Genomic DNA, 22847 nt, shown 5'->3' on the forward strand with positions numbered 1-22847 from the left:
ATTCCATCATCACGAACGATGTGGACACGATCAAATATTTCCTAAGTCTAATTCAGTTACTACGAACGGTGCTGACACGATCAAACTCTCAAAGATCTAATTCATCTACTACGAACGGTAATGACACGATCAAAACACAAACAACACTTCTCAAACACTTCAAACACCTGGATGGCATCTTCAAGCCCATCTCCGACAAAAGTCCCTACTTCAGCTAGGGCAAATTTCTTGGTATTCTAGTGTTCAATCATCTTCCACCTTCAGATACCGACTGGCACACAAACCACTCTATATCTTCAGGTTTAAGAAGATTGAACAGGGGCAGCTGTCATACCCCAAAATTTGCCCACAATATTCAAATATTCAAATTATTTTAAAATTGGATTTTTTTTATAAAATTTTGAGGTCATTCACATTGACGTCTTGAATTTTATAAATATTCAATTTAAAGTCTATTTTAAAATATAATAATTTACTCTTAAATTATTTATATTTTAATAAATAGCAAAATGCTTTCTCATGCTTCATACACTTCCAATTGACTTTTATTTCAAACAAATAATATAACATAGTTGGTAAGGAGGTAAGGCTTGCAAGTACAAAGTCTCGGGTTCAAATCCCACTTCTAACACTTTTTTTTTCTTTTTTTTCTAACTATAGTTTTAATTTTATTTTTATTAAAAAAAATCACAAAAAATCATTTTTTTTTATAATTTTATTTTTAATTTTCGCACTATTTAAATATGCATTTTTTAAAATAGTCAAATTTTCACTTTTATGTATTTTCTAGTCAAAAATCATCAAAAATCATAAAATATTCAAAAAAATCCAAAAAAAAAGTTTTTAATCTTATTTGTCCTATTTTTAGCACTTTTTATAACTTAGAGAACAAGTCAATCTTATTAAATTAGTTTGATTTAATTTTTTATTAAAATTAAAACAAATTGATTTTTGGGCTTTGATTTGGTCCATAGTTTTACTATAATTATTTTTTCTAACCTAATTCATGATATATAAATAAAACTAACAATTACAAATTTCTCAATTTACTCTCTCACAACTAAACCCTTATTTTTTTTAACACCTTCAACCTTATTCTTCATTCCTAATTCCTACCTACAAAACAATTCACCAAGTTTCTTCAATATCTTTTGTTCTTCTTTTGCTTAGTTCTTGGCCAATGATTTCGTATGAGGCCTCATCTTCTTCTTTTTTAAAGAAAAAATCTTTTTCTAAATCTTTTTATCAAAACTAAAAATAAACCTTTTGTTTTCAAAACCTTTTGGCCAATGATTATCATATGAGGCCCTTGATGTATGTTTTTATACTAACTTTAGTTTTTGGCTAATGATGATACTTGAGGCCACCTTTTATCAAAATTCTTATGTTTTTGACATCCTCTTTATGTTTCGAAACATTTTCTTTCAACTCTCTTTTTTTAAAAAAACCTTTTTCAAATACTTTATCTAGAATTACAATTTTTTTTGGCCAATGATGATACATGAGGCTTGTTTTTTTTAATCATTGTTTTGGTCATTGTTGCTACATTTTAGTTTAAATTTATGTTTTTACAATCATAATTATTTTTTTTTTTACTTTTGAGAATTTTTGCCCTTTTAGCCATAATCTAACTTTCTGAACCTTTCTTTATTTTTTGGGAAAATTTAGATTATATGAGGTCAAACCTATTTTATAATATTTTTTATTTTATTATTGTAACTATTATCATTACTAACCCTTATTATTATTATTATTATTATTATTATTATTATTATTATTATTATTATTATTATTATTATTATTATCATTATTATTAACATTATTACTATCCTTGTTTGCAGGTACTTCCTTTGGCCATTAACCTTGTTTTGGCCAAACAATTTTGCTGGCCACTTTCTCACCATGTACTCTCAAGAGCGCACAACACCCAATCTGAGCTAAGTTTCTTTTTTTGTTTTTATTTTAATTGCATGAAATTTTTTATATATATTCCTTTCTTTTTTTATTATTAGTATAATTTTTTTCTTTTATTTATTTTTATTTATTTAACCAAATTAGTTTTTATATATAATAATTTCATAGTTATTTATTTTAATCGAAAACTCGTTTTTTAATTTTATCAATAATTATTTTTAAAACAATAACAAATTTTATTTTTGTATATATTTTTAATTAATTAATTAATTGAAAATTAATAATTAAAGTTTTTGTTAACCTTGATTCATTTATAAACCTTAAAATCTTCAGGCAGGTGTTCTCCACTAACGCATTGTTAGGCCTTATAAACCTTTTGGGTCACAATAAGTTTTCTTAAATAACCCTTTAGGGTTCGTAAACTTTTTAGGGTTTATAATCAATTAACGTTTAAATCAGTTAATGCACTAACATTTCTCTTCTTCATGTCAATTCTTTTCAGGGTTACCATCAGGGTTCGTCCGCCTACGCGCCACGCCAGATCAAAAGCTAAGTCCCTAATTTGATTATTATTTTAAATATTATTTTTGTCCTATAAAATAAATTATGATTTACTTTTAAATATCAATGAGTCAGCCATACACTCACTGCATCCTTTTTCTTTATGCCCATCTTTTAGGATTCATCACAATCTGGTCAGTGTCAATGCTTCATGCCTCAAGGCTAGCCTCTGCCCATCAACCTTCATCCATCAAAGATAAAAGTTTGTCAGACTGCCAAAGCTACGTTGGTAACCCTAAACTCTGTCTTTATTATTACTTATGTCAAACCCTATTAAGGGATCCGCTGGTTTCATTGTTCCCTTCCCCGTATTATTATGTAACTGTTCCCTGGTTGTATTGTTTGGCCTTGAAGGCACTTAAAACTGTTATATTATATTTACTACGTGGTTAGTAATTTAGGGAGTGCAAACCATGAACTGAACATAGATCACCTAATTACAAGATAAATGTAATCGAAGTTAACCACGTGATTGCTGCACACACTCACCTTTAGGGTAACCTCTTCTGTTGCCTGTTGCCTTGCTGCCTCTAAGTGTACTAAATAGTCAAGTCCCTCGATTCCGAGGATACCTAAAGCAAAACAAATGTTGCCCTAAGTTCATTATCATCATCAAGTTTGTCCCTCGATGTTGCCTTATATGATGATTGTCCCAATTGCTAAGGTATCCTCGCATGATGCCTAAAAAGATTAATGACTATTATATCCTTCCCTTAGACTACCTGCCCTCTTTATGGCATGGGACAGTCTTATGGCGAACGATTACTCGATGACCCTTAAACATCCAATTGAAAGGCTTCCTGCCCTCTTATGGCATGGATAGATCCTTTCGCCTCGAAAAGCTAAAAGAACAAATTTTTAAACTTAGGGTAAGTTGCTAGTAATTGCTTGCTCCATTCAAATTCAAAATTCAAAATCAAACTATTTTCCCATTAATTTTCAAATACTTTTCAAAAAGACTACGCTTATTTACAAGCTAAAGTTCTTCTTCAAAGTTTACTTTTCACACCTCCTATTTCAAAATAATTTCAAACAAGGCTACGCTTATTTATAAGCTAAAGTCCTTAACGAAACCTTTTACTATTCGCACACCGCTTTTCAAACAAATCAAACAAACAAAGTGAGCTAAGCAATTAAGAGCCCATGGATAACCATGGATGCAAAGGGTGCCTTACACCTTCCCTTTGTATAACTTACCCCCCGAACTCAAAATCTTTCAAAAGGTCTTTCCTGTTCTTTTAGCCTTTCTTTAAATTGGATAAAATAAAAGTCGGTGGCGACTCTTGCTTACCGCGACATTATTAAAAAGTCAGTTCACCGTATTACACTGTCGAACCAAGAAGCTACCCTTCGACAATACTAGAGTTCGATCCAATATCTCACAAAAACTTTATAGCTTGATTTGGATATACTTCTAGAAAATAACAATGAATTATAACGTGTCAGTTAGCATTCAAAATAACAAACCATATTTTAAATCAATCATAGCTGCTAGTTCTTAATTGGAATAGTGGAAGAAACTTGTTGCTCATGAAATTGAAATTGAACTAAGTCTTTGATATTCATTTAATGTTGATTGACAGCATCCGGCTAGCTACACAAGCATTGCTCTTTAGTCTTTACAGTGATGTAGGGTTGTACTATCCAAAAGCATGGGTATGTAAAGCATGTAATAGATAGGATTAAAAATTGGAAAAGTTGGGGAATTTTATCCAAGAAATAGATAGGAGCTTACACGGCAATCGAGGTTACAGGTTGGTGATGGAGACCTGCTGAACCTCAACTCGTACGGATCTAAGTTGTGCAACTGTATATGTGGAAGCAATCTACTTTTTGTGTTGTAAATTAGAACTTGCACATGTTGCTTTATGAATCAGTCACTTCCAAATGCATATAAGAGATTGGAGGCATTGCTTTATTAGTGCTACAGATAGGTGTGGCTCAGCAGTCAGTGTTGAAGCAAGCAATTTTTAGAAGTTTAACTTAGAACCTGCACACAAAGCTTTTTTGAAGCAGTGATATCCAAATGAATATAAGATATTTTATACTTATAAGCTAGTAATAGGATAATAATGATGAAAAAGACTTGGCCCTAAGCAATGAAATCAAAGTACATGACAATTGTTTCAAATTATATTGAATATTGATGCAAATGACTTGTATATATTTTATTAAGTTGTTATAGAACAGGTATAATGACAAACATGGATATAGTATGTTCTTGATAAATGGAAGTAACCTTTATAAAAGGTGTCAATTAACATACCGCGAACTCGTCAATATGTTAATTTTGTTATTTATTAGAAGTCAGGGCTCTAGTTCTTGGCAGTAGAAGCAGTGTTCTGAAATTGGAAATGCACATGGTATGAAATACATAGTTGTCTAGAGATTGTTTTGCCAATAAATTGAAAGTTCATGCAAAAGTTACAAGTAGTGCAGCAAATATATAGTAAGAACATGTCATATGGTTTGATAGCAAGAACAAATGCATAATGGAATTCAGTTATGAGACAACAATTGAAATTTCATTTGGTTTCTGATATACTCAAGCCAAAGAATGTTGAAAGCAAGTTGAAATATAATATTGCCAATGGTTCATAAATCAGTTTTATGTTTGAAGACTGTGATTAAATATTGACGCATTTGCATTCAAAGGGAAAGCAGTGATTTGTTAGTCTTGTTACAAGTTGGACAAACTTCATAGTACCAGCCGAGTTTATTTACCTTGAACCTCTTAGTCATTCTAATTGTATTGCAGAAAGTTTCCTATTAAATCAACACAGATTTATCATCAAAAAGTTGGACTCATTCATGCTGACTCTCTAAAATAGAATTTTTTAACAACATCAAACACTCAAAATAAATAACTTTCACTTTCATGATGTCTTTCTAAAACAAAAGTTGTTAACAACATAAAACCCTCAACAAATGCAAACATTAGAACATTCAAACCATGGGGAGGTCAACAACATAAACACTCAACATAAACCATTTTCACTTTCATGCTGACTCTCTAAAACGGAAGTTGTTAACAACATAAAACACTCAGAAAATGCAAACAGTAGTACATTCAAGAAATGGAGTTGTCAACAACATAAATCACTTAACATTAACCATGTTCACTTTCATGTTGACTCTCTAAAACTGAAACTGTTAAAGTAACGATTTGGACGAGTAATAAAGTACAAAATAATAACAGTAACAATTTGGACGATTAAAAAATAGCACAGGAAAAACCAAAACATAAATCGATTTGGATGAAAACCAGAAACGAAATCCAGGAGAAGAGTAAAGAAGAACACAAAATAAAACAATGAAGAACGGAGGATGTTGTTCTGCACACTTGGTCTGAACATTAAGATTTAAGAGATGAATTTACTTGAGATGAAATCGGAAGATCTTCGAGCTGGATGAAGTGAAGGCGGAAATCAACAATATGTTGGAGCTACAAGAAACTGATGAGAGCGAACGAAGGATGTTGTTCTCCACACTTGGTCTGAACAAAGGATGTTGAAAACTGATGAGAGAGAACCAAGGATGTTGAAGGCAATGTGGTATTTGAGAAAAAAGTTTTTTAACAAAAAATTTGAAATGAGTGAAGGAATGGTTACCCAGGTAAAAGGATGATCTACAATACCTTTATTAATCAATAGAATGTATATACCCTTTGAAGTTTCTCAAGAACAGGAACTGCTTCACTTTGAAGCTTCTTGCCAATAAAAACTTCCACACGAGACTTGGTAGATGATAATTTTTCCTGCAAATGCCATTCAAAGACAGTTAATTAAGGTTTTAAATTTAGGTAAATCAAGGAAGACAAAAGACAAAAAGATTTTCGTTACAGCTACTTCTGAAAATCTTCAAGATTGGAGGCAAGTGTTTCCCATTGAAAGTTGGGAAGTGATAAACAGCCTTTGACCTTACGGTTTGGAGTTGAGACTGATGTGATTGTTTCCCTGTAAAATCTGTGACTCTGTGCTTTGGTGTTGGCATCATACCTACAATAAACAATTAAACATAGTCATGTTGCTGAACATAAATACCAATAGGTTGTGCCAGTTCCAACTTTTCCAAAGGCATTTTTAGGAAAAGAAGAAATTGCAGTTCCTTCTTTTAGAGAATCATTGATATATGATACCACATCATGTTGCTGAACATTAAAAAACAAACCATAAAAATAATCAGTATAGTGAAAAATTGAAAAATCAAAATTTAAAAGGGGTTAGAGAGAGATTGGGAACATCTAGTCAGAGAACAGTGAGTATACAAATACTATTGTATTAATTAAAGAAACAAAAAAATTGAATAGACTTACCAGGAGGTCACTATACATCAGCTCTAACTTCACAAATGGCTTTTAGCAGTAGTAAATGATCCAATGGATAAAGCTCCTTGTACTTCAATATCTACTCTCTGCATAAGCAATAATGACATGAGTTCCTTGAATGTCATAACAATTGTTATTGGTAAAACATAACGGTTTCATCTCCATACCCTTTAGATGGTACAAGTGGATTCTTGCCCTCAGCAACCTAAAGCAAAGAGCCAACCAACAGAATAAAGCAATAAATTCTATCAGCAATGGGAAGGAGAAAATTTTTTAAAAGAACATAAACAATCAATTGTAACCCACCCATGGCCACCACATAGCCAGGTTTGAAACATAAAAAAGTCTGAAAACCTATAAATCATGTTGGTATAATAAAATATCAAACGAAAAACAAAATCCCCAGAAAGATGTAAACCCTACCAAAAAAATAGAAAGTTTAATGAAAACAACAACACAGTGAAATAACAAAAGTACAAGGTTTAAAACCTAAAAGTTTGAAAACCTAACAAACAAAAATATGCTTTTTATGGTATCATAATATATAACACGAAAAAAATTGAAACTTGAATATGTTGTAGTTAAAAATCGATCGAATACTATTAGAAAATGGTGAAGAATCTCTGAACATAGGGAATAGGAGTCTTACCCAGGTAAAAGGAGTATGAAACGCGGACGAGAAAGCTAGGGTGGAGAAGGAACGGCGGAAGATGGGGTGGAGAAGGAACGGCGGAAGATGGGGTGGAGAAATGAAAGTGAGAGAGAGAGATATGACTGCCGAGGAAAAAGCAAAAGGGAATGGGTTATCAAAGGTGGAGGGAAAAACCAAAGGATATTAGTAAACACCCAATAGAAAAATTGGAATGGTAGTGCCATTTGGAGAAATGGAGACACTTGATTGGTTGGATTTAATTTTTATTTAGCAAATTACTAAAAAGGGCTTTTTTAAGGGTAATTAAATTTTTCATAAAGGGTAATTAAGGGTGTTTGGTGGTATGTTTAAATATTAGTTAGGTAGTTGATGTTTGATTTTTTTCTATAGTTTACTAATAGCCATAGGAATTAGTTTTAAAACAACGTTTCTCACAAAGTGACCTCTTTTCTCTCCTATAATGCTTAACCTTCTTGGGGGAGTTTCATCATTATATATCATTAAATGCATCACATGGCTCGAAGGAATCAATTGTCACTCTCCCTTCAGGCCTTATTCAAGGGACTTGCTCATCTAGATCTTGTCTAAAGGACTCGCCCCTTAAGTTTAGCCTGAGGGACTCTCTCATGTGGGCCTCGTTGGTAAGAGACTATAACTACTTCGCTTAAACCACATCACCCTTCCAAATCGCGTGCTTAAGTGACAGGGAACCAGTATGTCTTATATTAATCATATCGACAATCCATGCCTCATACTTGAAATATTGTGAATTGGGATAACTTGTTTGTGCCTCAAAAAGGCTGACCCATAACATGCTAAACCCAAGAGCAATATAAGAGAAAATTGAATGCGAAAGGGTTTCATCACGCGGTGAGCACATGAACTCATCTGATCCGGGCCAATGCCCCTTGGGCATGGATCACTCACTTCAGCTTGAGGGCATTAGATGCATCAACACACATGTTTGAGAAGTAATTATAACACATGTCCAATAATGCAACTGCGGGCGACAAATTCTTTCTATGCTCCGAATCTAACTCAACACATAACTATTGAAATCTTTCCTTAAGGCTTTGTTTGGATTGATGGAATCGGATGGAGCGGAGTGGAATGGAATGGAATAAAATGGTATTCCGTTGTTTGGATAATTTAAAAACGGATGGAGCGGAGCGGAAAGGAGTGGTATGGATTCCATTCCATTCCATCACTTACCACCATATTCCTTCCCCTCCGATTTGGGCGGAATGAACAATTTGTCTTATTCCGTCCTAAAATTTCCAAACAATGGAATGGTACATTCGTTCCGCTCTGTTCCATTCCGCTCCATCCCACTCCGCTCCACTCCATTCCGCTCCGTTCATTTTGTGATATCCAAACATAGCCTTAGTAAACTACTTGACCAAAGGGCGAAACCTATACATATCCTAACTACTTGGTTGAGAAAGAGAAATCACTTTTTTACACAATTAGAATCCAAAAAGCCTCGTTATACTCCATAACACAAACATTATACTATTGTACTTGCTACAAATACAAAACTAAACTTAAATTTTGTGAAGTGTCACTCAGGTTAACTTTTGAGAACTTCCATTCATCGATATTCATATTTTATTTATTTAAAACATTGTTGAGCTAGCATAGACATCACATGTACTACTAGTATACTATTAACATTTTGAAGCTTCACGATTAAAATGGATGACGACATTTTAAAACGGGTAGCATGTGATTATTTTAATCTTGGAATACGCCATTAATAAATCACATCAAGCCCTATCACGTAAAACATGTGCTTAAATTAAAAGGAGAGAAAACAAAAACAGCACCCGCCAATGTTTTCATTTTTGTTGTGCTTTATTATTACAACTGCTCTTATAGATACATACCATTACAGTGTTACCACCAAACACTTTCTTTCTCACATTCTCTCTGTCCACAACACTTCACTTCTTATTGTCTCTCAGAAACTCCAAGATCATGAAGAAGAATTTGAACCTGGAACTTCGCCTCGTCCCACCTTCCATTAGTTCCGATTTTCCTACCTCGTAACCATCTTTTCAAATTTTTTTTTCTAGTTTCAGTTTATGAATTAATCCTGATTTAAATAATACTTAGTACCTACGGTTTTAATTTGTTTTGTATTTTGTTGTTGAAGAATGGAAGGTGAAGCACAAGAGCAGCAGCAGCAGCACAGGCCTTTGACCATTGTCTACGATGGCAAGATTTTCGTTCGTGATGCAACAGAGATTCAGGTGTTTTTGCTAGTACTCTCTTTTTATTCTTCAGAAAAAATAAACAAGTTACACCTAAATCGATGTCCTTTTTCACTTCTTTGTATTAATACAACATGAAAAAGAACATACTTGTATTAACTAACAATAATAAATCTTAAACCAACAACTCATCGATTTTGTTTAAATTTGACCATTAATCTTTATTTTTGTTTGAATTTAAAACTATCAATATAAATTTTATTTTATCCATAAATCTAATCAAATCTCAATATTAAATAATTGGTTTAATCGCAATTTTGTCCCCTATTATCAATTTTTTTTGTATTTTGGTTCCTCTATTTTAAAATCTGGAATTGTAGTCTCTATATTTTAGTTTTTTGAGGATTTTGGTCCCCCTGCAAATTTGAAAGCAATTTTAAATGAAATAACGCTCACATTGATGATGTATTAGTGTCAGTTCAACAATGAACTGTTCAAAAAAACTAATTTTATTTAAGATTTATGTTGAATATGTCATCAATTTGAGTTTCATTTTATTAAAAATTGCCTTGGATTTGTAAGGGGACCAAAATCTTCAAAAAAAAACTAAAATAAAGGGACTAAAATTTCAGATTAAATAATAGGGAGACCAAAATTGCAATTAAGCCTAAATAATTAATTCATCATATTATTTGTTCCATCATTTCCTTTTTACTTGTCTTCTTTTTTAAAGAAATTAGTTGATATTTATTAATTTTTTTTTATAAGAAAAACCTTATATCATAGGAGAATAGTACTCAATCCATATTACAAAAAGGAGATACAATAGGGAAAAAAAGGCCACTAACAAACTAAATAAGAGTAAAAATTAAGCGAAAGACATTAGACGGATCTTAACGATTGTCTTACTTAGGTAGGGAGAAAAAATGAAACTTGAATTATACCATTTTCACGGACTAAAACCTTGAAGATCATAAGTGAGTGTGTTCTCTCACTTATATATTGTCTCAAGTCACCTTATTCATATTCAATGTGGGACTATTTCACCACTTATTCACACTTGTATTATTCTAACCGTTTTAAAGTTTAATATTGTTATTATTTGACCAATAATAATATTAACTATTTAAACTAAAAAGAAAAATAAATGAGAGTTAATAATATTGTAAAGTAAAGAATGTAACTCTATATAAACTATTTTCATGTTATATTTTTAATCAATGAGAAGCTTGAAATTTTCCTAATATTATTCAAACCTAAAAATGTATAGCTCATCTATCTTTTGCCCACAAGTAAAATTATTTCTTTTATTATTTTTTAAAAACCATAAACTTAGTACTAATAAATGACAAAAACTTTAATGCTATCCAAGACTAACGAAAGATATAAAAGTTTTTTTTTTTTTCAATAAGGGGTGGTCCTTCTCTGAGCATTCCATACACATTTGTTGACCTCAAAAATTGGACACAGCTCACACACTTGCATACTTTTATTATTTTGTACATGTTTTTTTCACTAGCTTTCTTTTTCTATCTTTCTTTTCCATAGTCACCATAATAAATAATAGCATCATCATCGTTTGGACACATAGCTAGACCAGTTATATTATTATAGCCATGGAATTATTCACGTGTTGTATTACAAGACTTATATACAATTATTATTTGAATTAAAATAGGAATTAAGTAGGGTAATATGAATTGGATGCAGGCCAGGTCTATTTTAATGCTTGCAAAAAAAGAAATGGAGGATAAAGTGAGGACACCAACTGAATCATCATCAGAGCCATCTTCACCAGCAGTATTTACCAGTAACTTGTATAGCCCTGGAACTTCACTTTCCATGAAAAAAACACTTCAAAGGTTTCTCCAGAAGAGGAAGAATCGGATCCAAGAAGCATCACCTTACCATTTTAATCAGCAGAAATAATTATTTGAGATCAAGTATAAATTGAAATTTTTGTTTAATTTGGTGTCTTAGAATACTATATGTATGTTTTTCAACAAAGGGTACCCCTTTCAAATTATCAACTGCTTGTAAATTATGTAGAATTGTAATCTTTGTGCACTACTGTGAAAGTTGCATTGTTTTTCTTTTTTTGTTGATGTTTGGCATTTGTGCATTTCTCTTCCCAATTGTTTAATATTTGATATTTAGCACTTAACTTCTAAAAAATAAAATTTGTTTATTTTTATATCTAAAGTAAAAACAAATGGATATTTGGAAGATGGAAGAGGATTCTTGTCCTGAGTCGAGCATGTCATCATCTTGATGGTCTGGTCCGTGTTACTTATAGAATATGGGAGATCGGAAGTCACATTGTAGATATTATAAAACCACTTACAACATACTCCAATAACCTCAACGCAAATAAGGGGCTTATTTTGGAAGCAGAGTTGTTAGAGAGAGTACTCATAACTCATATCTTCATCGTGAAGAGTATATTTCTTAGATGTTGTTTGACTTTCTCAGATATTGAAAGAAACTCTTTTTAAGGTGGTTTCTGAGTCGAAATATGTAGGTGTTTAAGTTTGGTTGTTACCTCTTCCACGTTGCACTTTACAGACGGTCAAGCCTCTAAATATGCGAGATCGTAGGTATGGAAATCGAAAGTCCTTGCTACAACATCACATTTTGGAGTGCTTAGCTACTTGGAGAGACACATATTGTCTTGCCAAGTTAGTTGATAGTATATTGGGTAGCTCTGAATAAAGATAATTTGGGTCATGAGTTCATATTAAGGAGAAAGATAAAAAGATGAACTCTAACGTCAAAATTTGCCTTTGCAAGGTTGTAGATGGTATCAATTTCAGTCACGGGAAGAGTTTCAGAATACAAAATGGTTGGCATGAGGGATGTGGTATCTACGTGTATTTAGCCTCCAAAACTTTTATTCTATGTCCATTATAGGGAGAACTCGGGATGACAACCCAAGATTTTATACAAGTTTATCTTGAACTAATGAGAGCTTTTAAATTGGGCTGAACTCACGAACCAAACTGGGGTTTTGACAAGCTAACCACGAACCTATGAGATTTTTACTGTGCTTATCTCCCACCTTAGCAAGTTTTTAAACCGGGCCGAAGTTACGAACCGAACCGTGGTTTTACACAGGATAAACATAAACCAACTTGAGATTTTAGTACTGCGCTGATCTCAAACCTATGAAAACTTTTAAACGGGCTGAATCTTCGAACCTAACTGGCGACTTAGTAACTAAATCCCCGAACCAAAGCTTTAAAGGGTTTAGCTTCGAACCCAAGTAAACAATCCATAATTGGTTTGATTCGATTTTCGCCCAAACTAAAAAATATCCGACCTAAACACGATAATTTAGTTTGAATTCCAATTTTATTCATTTATACAATTTTGGATTACATATGTTTTTAGTCCCTATTAAAAAAAAAGTCATGTTTTGTTCCCCATAAAATTATTATGCACTTAATTTTAGTCCCTACTATTAAACCGACGTATATTTTTGAATGATTATTTTACAGATATGTTTAGAACGTTATAAAAAGTTCTTAAAAAAAAACTCAAAATCTGATTTCGAAGTCGAGATTTATATTACTTTTATCATTATCTTTTGAAATTAAAAAAATTATATTTAATTCTTTTCATCTTAAAAAATTCTATAATTTAATAAAGAAATACAATATCTTATAGTATTGTAAACACGTATACGTATGAAAAAAATTATTCAAAAATTTAAAATTTTAAAGGTAATTAAATAGTTTTTCAAAATTTTAAAAAATAGTCGAGATTAAAACTACATACATAAAAAAAATTTAAAAATTAAAATATTTTATTTTTTTATAAAAATTAAAAATAAAATTTAAGATATTTATAGAGAGAAAAACATATTTAACCTTGCAATTTTTATAAATTTTATTGTAAACAATATTTGTGTAACTAATCTACTATCTATTCATTAATAATAGATTGATCAAATTGCCTAAATTACCCTTTCACCAAAATTTATTTGCACTAATAAAAGGTCATTTTTGTAACTAACAAATTAAGTATTTACTCTTTCAACTTTATTGAATGGATGCACCAAGTGTTAGCTTTTCATTGGTCCGAATTAAATAACATTTTCCCTACAACTTTATTGCATGAATGATGACATCACATGTAAGCCATGGATGATGGAAGTCATATTTAAATTTCTTTTACATTTCATTTTCCCACACTTTCTTACTTTCATTTTAACTTTTCTTAATTTATTTATTATCACAAAAAATATTAATAATCTATTTTTAAATTTTAATCTTACTAAAAATTTCAAATTTCTTTCGCATTTCATTTTACCATATTTTAATTTTTCAACATTTATCTATTATCGCAAAAAATATTAATAATCGATTATTTATTATTCCCAAAAATATTTAATTATTTCACGGGCCACTATCAACTCAATATTTAATTTTTTTAATCGATCATTACACATTTTCTCTATCTTAATTAAAATTTCAAATTTCTCTCACATTTTTTCACACTTTCTTACTTTCATTTTAATTTTTTTCTCTAATTATTTATTTATTTATTATCTCACGGGTCACTATCAACATAATGTCTATTTTATTTTAATCAATCATTGTCTTTATTTGAGAGATAATATCTTTATTTTTATTTTTTTCTCCATTTCACGATTTTTTATCATTATTTAATACAATTAAATTTCCATGATTATTGTTTATTTTACATTTGTTTATAAATATATTTTATATCGCATCAAATTATTTTTTTATTTCAGTGGTCATTATCAACATAGTAGCTATTTTATTTTAATCAACAATTACTATTAATTGAGAGATAATTTTTATTTTTAAATGTTAAAATTTCATTTTATTATCTCCATCTTATTGTATTTTTTATATGATTATTTAATATAATTGAATTTATATGATCATTTTTCATTTATAATTAAACCATAGTGATCTATATCATTTTTTTTTAATTGTTGTTGGACCGTCAATTATTAAATTACCTGACCCAATTTTTCTATTGTGTTCTTAACCTATCTTAAACATTTTTTTGTGGATCATTGTTTTCTATATAATTATTGTTAAATTTACAATTAAGTAAATTATTTCATATTTTTCATTTATATTTAAAATTTTACATTTGCATTTGTTAAAATTTTATTTTTTTCTTCAACTCACATGTCCTTTTTTATATGGTTCTTTATTACACACAAAATTAGCACATGAATACGATAATAATGTTTAATCTTAAGGGCCACTTTCAATACAATGCCTATTTTATTTTAAACAATAATGACTTTTATTTGAAAACTAAAGTATTTATTTTCAAATTTCAAAACGATTCCTATATGGATATTCGGTTTTCAAAGAATTGGGAGTATAACAGAGCAATCAATAAAACTCTAACTCTATTCAAGTAAAACAATTCCTTTTAATTATGCATATTGCTTATAATTCCTTTTATTTATATTATTCATATCATTACAAAAATACTACACCAGAAAAAAAATCACCCGTGCGGAAGCACGGGTCTCTGACTAGTTTTCCATATAATAAATATATTTTGAAACGGATGGAGCAACAATGAATGACGTCGAACACTGCCGGATGAGGCAACATTGGATGGCTAATAAACGGCACTGAACCCCTTCGCTGTTCTGCCACTGCACACTGCGACACACCAGAAATTCGCGTTTTCACTTCTTCTCCAGAACCAAATGCAAGCATGGCAACGGTGTCGTTTACTCTCAATCTCTGTCGTTTTGGCCGAAATTTATGCAACACACTCTATCCTACTTCCTCTCTCACTCTCTTAAACCCTCGCATCGTCAAATTCCGACGCAAAACTCGCCGGAGAATCTCCTTCTCCGTTTCCACTTTCTCCCGTCGATTTTCCACCGTCGCAGCCAGTTCCTCCTCCCGCGGTATCAGAATTTCGTTTCTCAAGCTTTTTCGGCGTCAAATCAATCCTTTTTCAGAACTGAAATTGTTTACTTATTTGTGTTTTTTATGTGCAGATTATGAATTTGGAACAGCAGACGAAAAATATGATGTGATTGTAGTTGGAGGAGGACACGCTGGGTGCGAAGCTGCTCTTGCTTCTGCACGTTTGGGCGCAAGAACTCTTCTGCTTACTCTCAATATTGACCGGATTGCGTGGCAGGTTTGACCTAACTTCTACTTGTTACCAAACATATGCATCATGGAGTGTTTGTAATTTGAAATAGTGTGTTGTTGCACAATTGAATAGATACAAGTTGAATGTGTTTTTCTTTTCATTTTTATTAAATTTTTGGATTCTTGAAAGAAAATTATCTGTATTTTGTAATTGGTTATACACATGATGCGTGATGTGTGGTTTTATCCTAAAACATGAACAGTTTGTTAATGAGACTGAGTTTTGGTGCAGCCCTGCAATCCAGCAGTTGGTGCGCCTGCAAAGTCCCAGCTCGTTCATGAAGTGGACGCACTTGGTGGTGAAATCGGGAAAATTGCTGATAGGTATCGTGGAACACTGGTGCTTATATATTTTTTCTTTCTCTAGCATCTTGATTCCCTGAGATTGTCTAGATACAGTTTTTATATGCCGGTTGTTTACTTTTTTTTTTTCTGTTAGACGTCTCCTTTGAAGTATCATAATTTATATGTTTTTGACAAATATTAATTTTGCGGAAAACAAAAAAGTTTTACAACAGTATTACTATAATATTATGTATAAATCTGAGACACGAGCCCAGTTTCCCAATAGCTCAAAATTCTGCTTTCAAGTAAATTATTGGTAAATAATCTATCCTCATTCACTGTAGGCTGTGGTAAAATTAAAAAAAAAAGATTTGAAGGTAAGGGGAAAGTGGCATAATGAGTTTCCTTTTATAATTGAAGATGAAAAAATATGCAAAATATCTCGGTATATTCTCGTCTAAGCCAAACTAACCAAATTGTCCTTAATTCGAGTGAGAATACTACTTTTGCATTTAATATAATAGCTACTTTCCATTCTGTCCGACCTTGATTCATGTTTTTAAGCGACAATTGTGATATAATATAGTTTAAAGTGTGGCTTTTGGGGTTTCTGTTGCTCATGTATTTGTTTATGTTTGTGTTCAGATGTTACTTACAAAAGCGTGTACTCAATTCCTCAAAAGGTCCTGCAGTTCGTGCTTTACGTGCCCAGACTGATAAAAGGGAATATGCCATGCTAATGAAAAATGTAGTAGAAAGGCAAGTTCATGTTCATAATTTCCCCTCTTCGCTTTACTTGTAGACTCTGGTATCTATTTTCTAATGTGCTCAGCTTTTGCATGTGATCTATAATAGTCATTTAGTGGTGAAAGTTGAACCAAAATTTTGACCGGGATAAACTAATGGCAGTTAAAAAAACATGATTAATAGATTTTGATGTGTTACAATACCCTAGCCTAACACTCATATTATATGAATACTACTAATAATTAGGCCAGCTGCTAATACTGAAGTACTACAAGTCCAAGCCCACCAATTATAAGATTAGTTTTATTATTGGTTTAATATCTTTGACTTTAACATACATGATAAGAGATATTGCCTCATAACTTGAAAGTTGGTAAGAAGCATCAAGCCGAATGGTGAGAGTAGCAGTTTGAACTATAAGTCCCTGACTTCTTTAGGTTTTCATTGGCTGTGTGCAGTCTTCTATCACATGATTTATGCATCTTCTCTTGTACATTACTACTCATCTTTTTTTAACTATGTTTTCTGCAGTACTCCAAACCTTTCTATTCGAGAGGCTATGGTCACTGATATCTTACTGGGAAAGAATGACAATGTGGAAGGTGTTAGTACATTTTTTGGAATGAACTTCTATGCTCCATCTGTCATTCTCACTACAGGAACTTTTATGAGTGGTAAAATATGGGTTGGTAGAACTTCTATGCCCGCAGGAAGAGCTGGCGAATCCGCTTCTCATGGATTAACTGAGAACTTACAGCAACTTGGTTTTGAAACTGATCGGCTGAAAACCGGAACTCCAGCCCGAGTGGATATTCGCACTGTAGATTTCTCTGGATTAGAACCTCAACATGGAGATGAAGAGGTTCTTCCATTTAATTTTATATGTAGGTTCATTAGATTTAATTCTATTCAAATCAAGTTTATGATTTTTGGTTTTAAATAGTTTTGTTTGCACTCATTGTATGTGCCATGCCATTGTCAGTTTTCTATTTATGCCGGTCTCTCAGTAACTTTGCTACAACTAAAATGCCTTAGTAATTACTCCTGGACTGGAGAATTATGTCCACCATCTATCAATTGTGCAAGTTCCAAGATGTTTCTTAAGCAATCAATTGTACAAGCCAATTTTCTCATTGCCTTGTATGATTTTTCTATGCAATCATTTTGGTTACCGCAGTCCCAACGAATTATGATGTGATAAATAGAATATATTTTTGCTTTTGCTCCAGTCCGAGAATGATTATGTTTTTCTGCATTTAGTCTGTTAGTAAAAGCTTTTACCCTGTAACTCAGAGATAGTGTTTCCTCAGTATATCTTCATAATTGGCAGGTCAACTGGTTTAGTTTCGATCCTGATGTTCATATTGAAAGAGAACAGATGTCCTGCTACCTAACTCGTACTACTAGTACTACTCACCAGATGATTAGAGATAATTTGCATGAAACACCCACATATGGAGGATGGGTTGAAGCCAAAGGACCTAGATACTGCCCTTCCATAGAAGATAAGGTGTGTTTCAACAATATTTACACATCAGATTTTGAAAAGTTAACTTGGTTTAATTTAGGAAGCATTTGGAAGAGTTTATTTGGGATCATCTCATGACATAAACACGTGTTTAAGTATTCAGAAGAGTTTAATTGCTTATGATATGTTCATAAGTGTTTTTTAGCTTGTTTCAATAAGTTCTTCAAGATAGCTTGTTGACAACTTATGTGTATACCCCCTCTTCAATTTCATGACATAAACACGTGTGTAAGTATTCATAAGAGCTTAATTGCTTATGATATATGTTCGTAAGTGTTTTTTAGCTTGTTTCAATAAGTTCTTCAAGATAGCTTGTTGACAACTTATGTGTATACCCCCTCTTTAACTTTCACACATCCCAAATTCTATCCTTACAGTAAAAACAAAAGTTCAAAAGCTATTGTATGATAAACTCTTAGTTAAGCAATTTACTCAAAAATCCCCTTATAGAATTAGGAATACTCAGTCCAAGCCTGAACCTTTTAGAGAAGGTGTGATCTGAAGCATGTGATTGATTATTGAAAGTGTGCATTATTATATATTGTTCACGTTTTTTCTTTTGTGATAATATTGTTCACGTTTTAGATTGTAAGATTCAAAGATAAAGAATCTCATCAAGTATTTCTTGAACCAGAGGGTCGAGACGTGCCTGAGCTCTATGTGCAAGTAAGTTGTATATATATTTTTTCTTTCTTGCCTGAAATCCAAATGAAAATTGTTAATAATTTTTCATTTTTTCCCCTTGGGGTATAATGTTATGGTGAGAAAAATTGCGATCAGTCACAAAAGTGGTTATAATTGCAACAAGTTTATGTACCTGTTTTAAGACAAAATGATGCATGAAGCTTAGACTGTAGAAGCATCTTGCTTATGAAGTATGAGCAAGATCCTGATTATGTAATATCCTTGTTTAACATTGATAAACTGTTAGATATTTTAAGTATTACCAACTTTATGAGACACCAAAGAAAGAGGTGAAAAATAGAGTTTTATTATATAGCCTGATGGAAAAAGGATGTCATTTGGTTGAATTGAAGCAAGTTGATGGAAGAAAGACATTTTAATAAGCTAAGTCAAAAAATATATATTTGAAGCTCAATGAAAGGTCAATTTAGGGTCACAGTTTATAAAATGGTCAAAGTTCATAAAATAACTATGCCTCTCTCTGCCATGTAATTTGGGTGGTGGGAGGGGGATTCATGGCTTATAAATTCACCTCCTTTTTATCTTGATAAGGAGAGAATGTCCTATCTTCTAGTTCTAACTTCTTACTCTTCTATCGTACAGGGGTTCTCTACTGGTTTGCCTGAGAGACTACAGTTACCTTTGCTGAGAACTTTACCTGGACTTGAGAACTGTTCAATGTTGAGGCCTGCATATGCTGTGGAGTATGATTATTTACCTGCTCATCAATGTTCTAGGTCTCTTATGACTAAGAAAATACAAGGATTGTTCTTCTCTGGTCAGATAAATGGAACTACAGGCTACGAAGAAGCCGCAGCGCAGGTAATTTGTCAACTTTCATTTGTGCCTATATAAGTTAAAAATCTGATTTTTTTTTCCCCTTTTGGTGTGTTGCATAACGGGGAAATAATTAAGCTCTTATTATTTATGTTTTCTTCCTGCTAATCTAGTAAGCCTTTTCATTACAATCTACTGGTTTTCATCCTCTAGGGCATTATCTCGGGTATCAATGCTGCTAGACACGCAGATGGTAAATCACTCATTGTTCTTGAGAGGGAGAGCAGTTACATAGGAACATTAATTGATGATCTAGTCACCAAGGACCTGCGAGAGCCTTACCGGATGTTAACAAGGTACACTAACTTCAATTGCAACATTTCTTCTTATAGATGCATATATGCTTTTTCATTCCATTTCTCATTTCTTGACAATAACAACTCAAAAAACATGTTCTTGATATTTAGCCGCTCAGAGCATCGGTTACTCTTGAGATCTGATAATGCTGATAGCCGTCTCACTCCTTTGGGTCGAGAAATTGGGTTGATAGATGATAGGCGTTGGAAACTGTACCAGGAGAAGCAAGTTCGAATTTCTGAGGAAAAGAAGCGATTGAAAAGTATCAAGATTTCAGGTTTGTTTGTTTACCAAGCTTGTGTGGCAACAAATTTTGAGAGCTGTTTCTTTAAAAGGCAATAAAAGGAGTTTATCCTTTGGGGAAAATTAGCCGTTGCCTCTTTGCCCTCTTTTAGTCAAATATGATTGTTGGCCTTTCTTTTGTTAAATCCTGTTGTTTTAAAAAATTACTTTCGCTGATACATCTAAACAAAAAATAACTCTTTTTAATTACAATATTTTATAATAATTTTAAATAACTGACACAAGAGTCCCCTCCCACCCTCCCGTGGGTCCTCTGTTTTCCTTGTAGTCTGTAGCTAACAGATGGTAGTACCGGTAATAGAATAATGTGGTAAATAGTAGATTGTTGAAATGTTGTAATGCGGTGAGCCTGAGAGCCAGTGATTAAAAGCTGAGAAATTGTAAATATTTCTCTGTATTCAATGAAGAAAAGGAGTACAAGTATATATACTCCTAGACTAGAATCAGTTGTAATTGTAACAAAAAAGTTGAGACTGTCAGTAACAGAATCTAACTAACCGACAAGCTACTTGAAGCTTTCTAGATTATCTACAATTGGCTTGGCTTATGTCACACGAACTCAATTCAATACAAAAGTTAAGCTAGGCTACTGAATTGTTAATACAAAGGAACATGGAATAAGAAAACTTGCTGCAGAATAGAGAATCATTACAGAAATACAACCTTAAGGCATTAGCTACAAGTTGCCAATACGGATTACTTTTATATAACATGGAAATGTGGTATTTAAATATTACAGTGGAAACTACTGGTATATTTAGTCTGGCGGATCACCTCTACTAGTGTGAAGTAGAAATCTAATTTATATGTGATTACTGTTATCTGGTCTCTTGGCAACATATGTCTTTTTATCTAGTAGGACCAAAAGAAATTTTATTTTATTTTGTATCATTTATTGCTACTCACCTAAATTATCTCATCAGGAGGAGATTTGGCTGCTGAAGTTACCCATATGTCTGATCAGCCTGTGAAACACTCTTCAACATTGGAAAGTCTTCTTAAGAAACCACACATTCATTATGGACTTTTTGATAAGCATGGTTTTGGTGACAATAATTTGTCAAGAATCGAAAAGGAATGTGTTGAAATTGATATCAAGTATGAAGGTTTCATCTTGCGTCAGCAAAGCCAACTTCAACAGGTATGTCTGTTATACATGTCAACGGGAGTAAATGCTCATTACTCTGTCCATATTATTATCCTATATCGTTAAGTTGTTTGCACATTGTAGAATTTCAAAGGTGTATTTAATGTCAAATCGCGTTGTTGTGTTGGATTTACCTATAGATGGTTACTCAACAACATAAGCCACTTCCGGAAGACTTGGATTACTATGCAATGATAAATTTGTCTCTGGAAGCTCGTGAAAAACTTTCCAAGGTATGTAGCATATTTATCAAAATAAACATTTTGATCATTACAAGTAGGGATGGTAAAAACCGAAATGCAACCTTTGGATCCACAAGTTCACTGTACAAATTTAGTAATGACCAAAAAAGGGTGATAATATATCATGAAAATAAATTATGTTAATTAAACCTTCAATATCTAGTTAATATTGAATTCCTCAAAAGAAGTGTTAAAAGTGTTGATTGTTTCCGCATCTATTGAATACACACATTCTACAATGTAAGCCTAATCTATATTATGAAATTGTTATTAAGAACATCTACCCAACTAACTAAACCATTCAATCTCTTCAATGTGTACAACAAATAGCCTTATTTAAACAACTCTTTTCAAAGACTTGACAAAAAATTTCAATGATTTTAGGTTAGGCCTCAAACCATTGGTCAGGCAAGCAGAGTAGGTGGAGTGAGCCCTGCCGATATCACTGCTCTACTCATTGAACTCGAGGCCAAGAGGAGGAAAGCTCAAGGACAGAGGATGTACAAAATGATGAATGCAATTCAACCTAATACCCAAGATGAGGAGCCTAAAATTTCTTTGACTGAAACAACTAGATCTGGATAAATTTTTGTGACCATTCAATTGATTTTGATATTTATCTGTGCCTATGAATCTCAGTGATATAAAAGCTACGAAATCAAGATGAATAGATTGACAGTGAGAATGGAGAAGAAAAGGAACTGTTTGTAGTGATTTGTTTACTTCATTTGCCATTTTGTTTAACTGATTAAAATTAAAGAAATGTGAAATTTGAGTAATATAATTATTTAAAAACATTAATATTTTATTAAAGTTAAAAGAAAGAATTACTCAATATTCTATTAATTGATGGTATGTAAGTTTTAAAGATACGAGCTTATATTTTTTTATTTATTCTTCTTTTTTTTTTTTTGTTGTAATATTTAGATTTTAGCCATTGTCATTT

The 22847-nt window shown here is 32.1% G+C and overlaps 2 protein-coding genes and 1 long non-coding RNA gene across 21 annotated transcripts; 2 read left to right on the top strand and 1 right to left on the bottom strand.

Moving 5' to 3' along the window:
* Positions 1-2746: 2746 nt before the first annotated feature.
* On the bottom strand, positions 2747-7647 carry LOC131602874 (uncharacterized). 19 transcript variants are annotated; one of them, XR_009284177.1, is made up of 7 exons: positions 7452-7644; positions 6970-7007; positions 6791-6888; positions 6318-6473; positions 5855-6232; positions 4742-4817; positions 3896-4465 (listed from the first exon to the last, which is right to left on the bottom strand). It is a non-coding gene; the product is annotated as an uncharacterized LOC131602874 (long non-coding RNA). The 19 variants fall into 19 exon arrangements; XR_009284175.1 differs by having other exon boundaries at positions 3896-4477; XR_009284176.1 differs by lacking the exon at positions 4742-4817 and having other exon boundaries at positions 5855-5971; positions 6113-6232; positions 7452-7639.
* Positions 7648-9316: 1669 nt separating this feature from the next.
* Positions 9317-11772, top strand: LOC131607622 (protein TIFY 5A-like). The gene is made up of 3 exons (XM_058879600.1): positions 9317-9499; positions 9610-9706; positions 11378-11772. The coding sequence occupies exons 1-3, from the start codon at positions 9432-9434 to the stop codon at positions 11594-11596; spliced, it is 384 nt and encodes a 127-aa protein (XP_058735583.1). The 5' UTR covers positions 9317-9431; the 3' UTR covers positions 11597-11772.
* Positions 11773-15249: 3477 nt separating this feature from the next.
* Positions 15250-22791, top strand: LOC131602876 (uncharacterized). Its single transcript, XM_058875093.1, has 13 exons — positions 15250-15578; positions 15672-15817; positions 16064-16155; positions 16762-16875; positions 17395-17725; positions 18194-18373; positions 18977-19057; positions 19679-19897; positions 20066-20208; positions 20320-20486; positions 21436-21653; positions 21800-21892; positions 22286-22791. Exons 1-13 carry the CDS (start codon positions 15380-15382, stop codon positions 22484-22486), a joined length of 2184 nt encoding a protein of 727 aa, XP_058731076.1. The 5' UTR covers positions 15250-15379; the 3' UTR covers positions 22487-22791.
* Positions 22792-22847: the final 56 nt, after the last annotated feature.

This window comes from Vicia villosa, linkage group LG5 (genome assembly GCF_029867415.1).
Source record: "Vicia villosa cultivar HV-30 ecotype Madison, WI linkage group LG5, Vvil1.0, whole genome shotgun sequence".
NCBI lineage: Eukaryota > Viridiplantae > Streptophyta > Magnoliopsida > Fabales > Fabaceae > Vicia > Vicia villosa.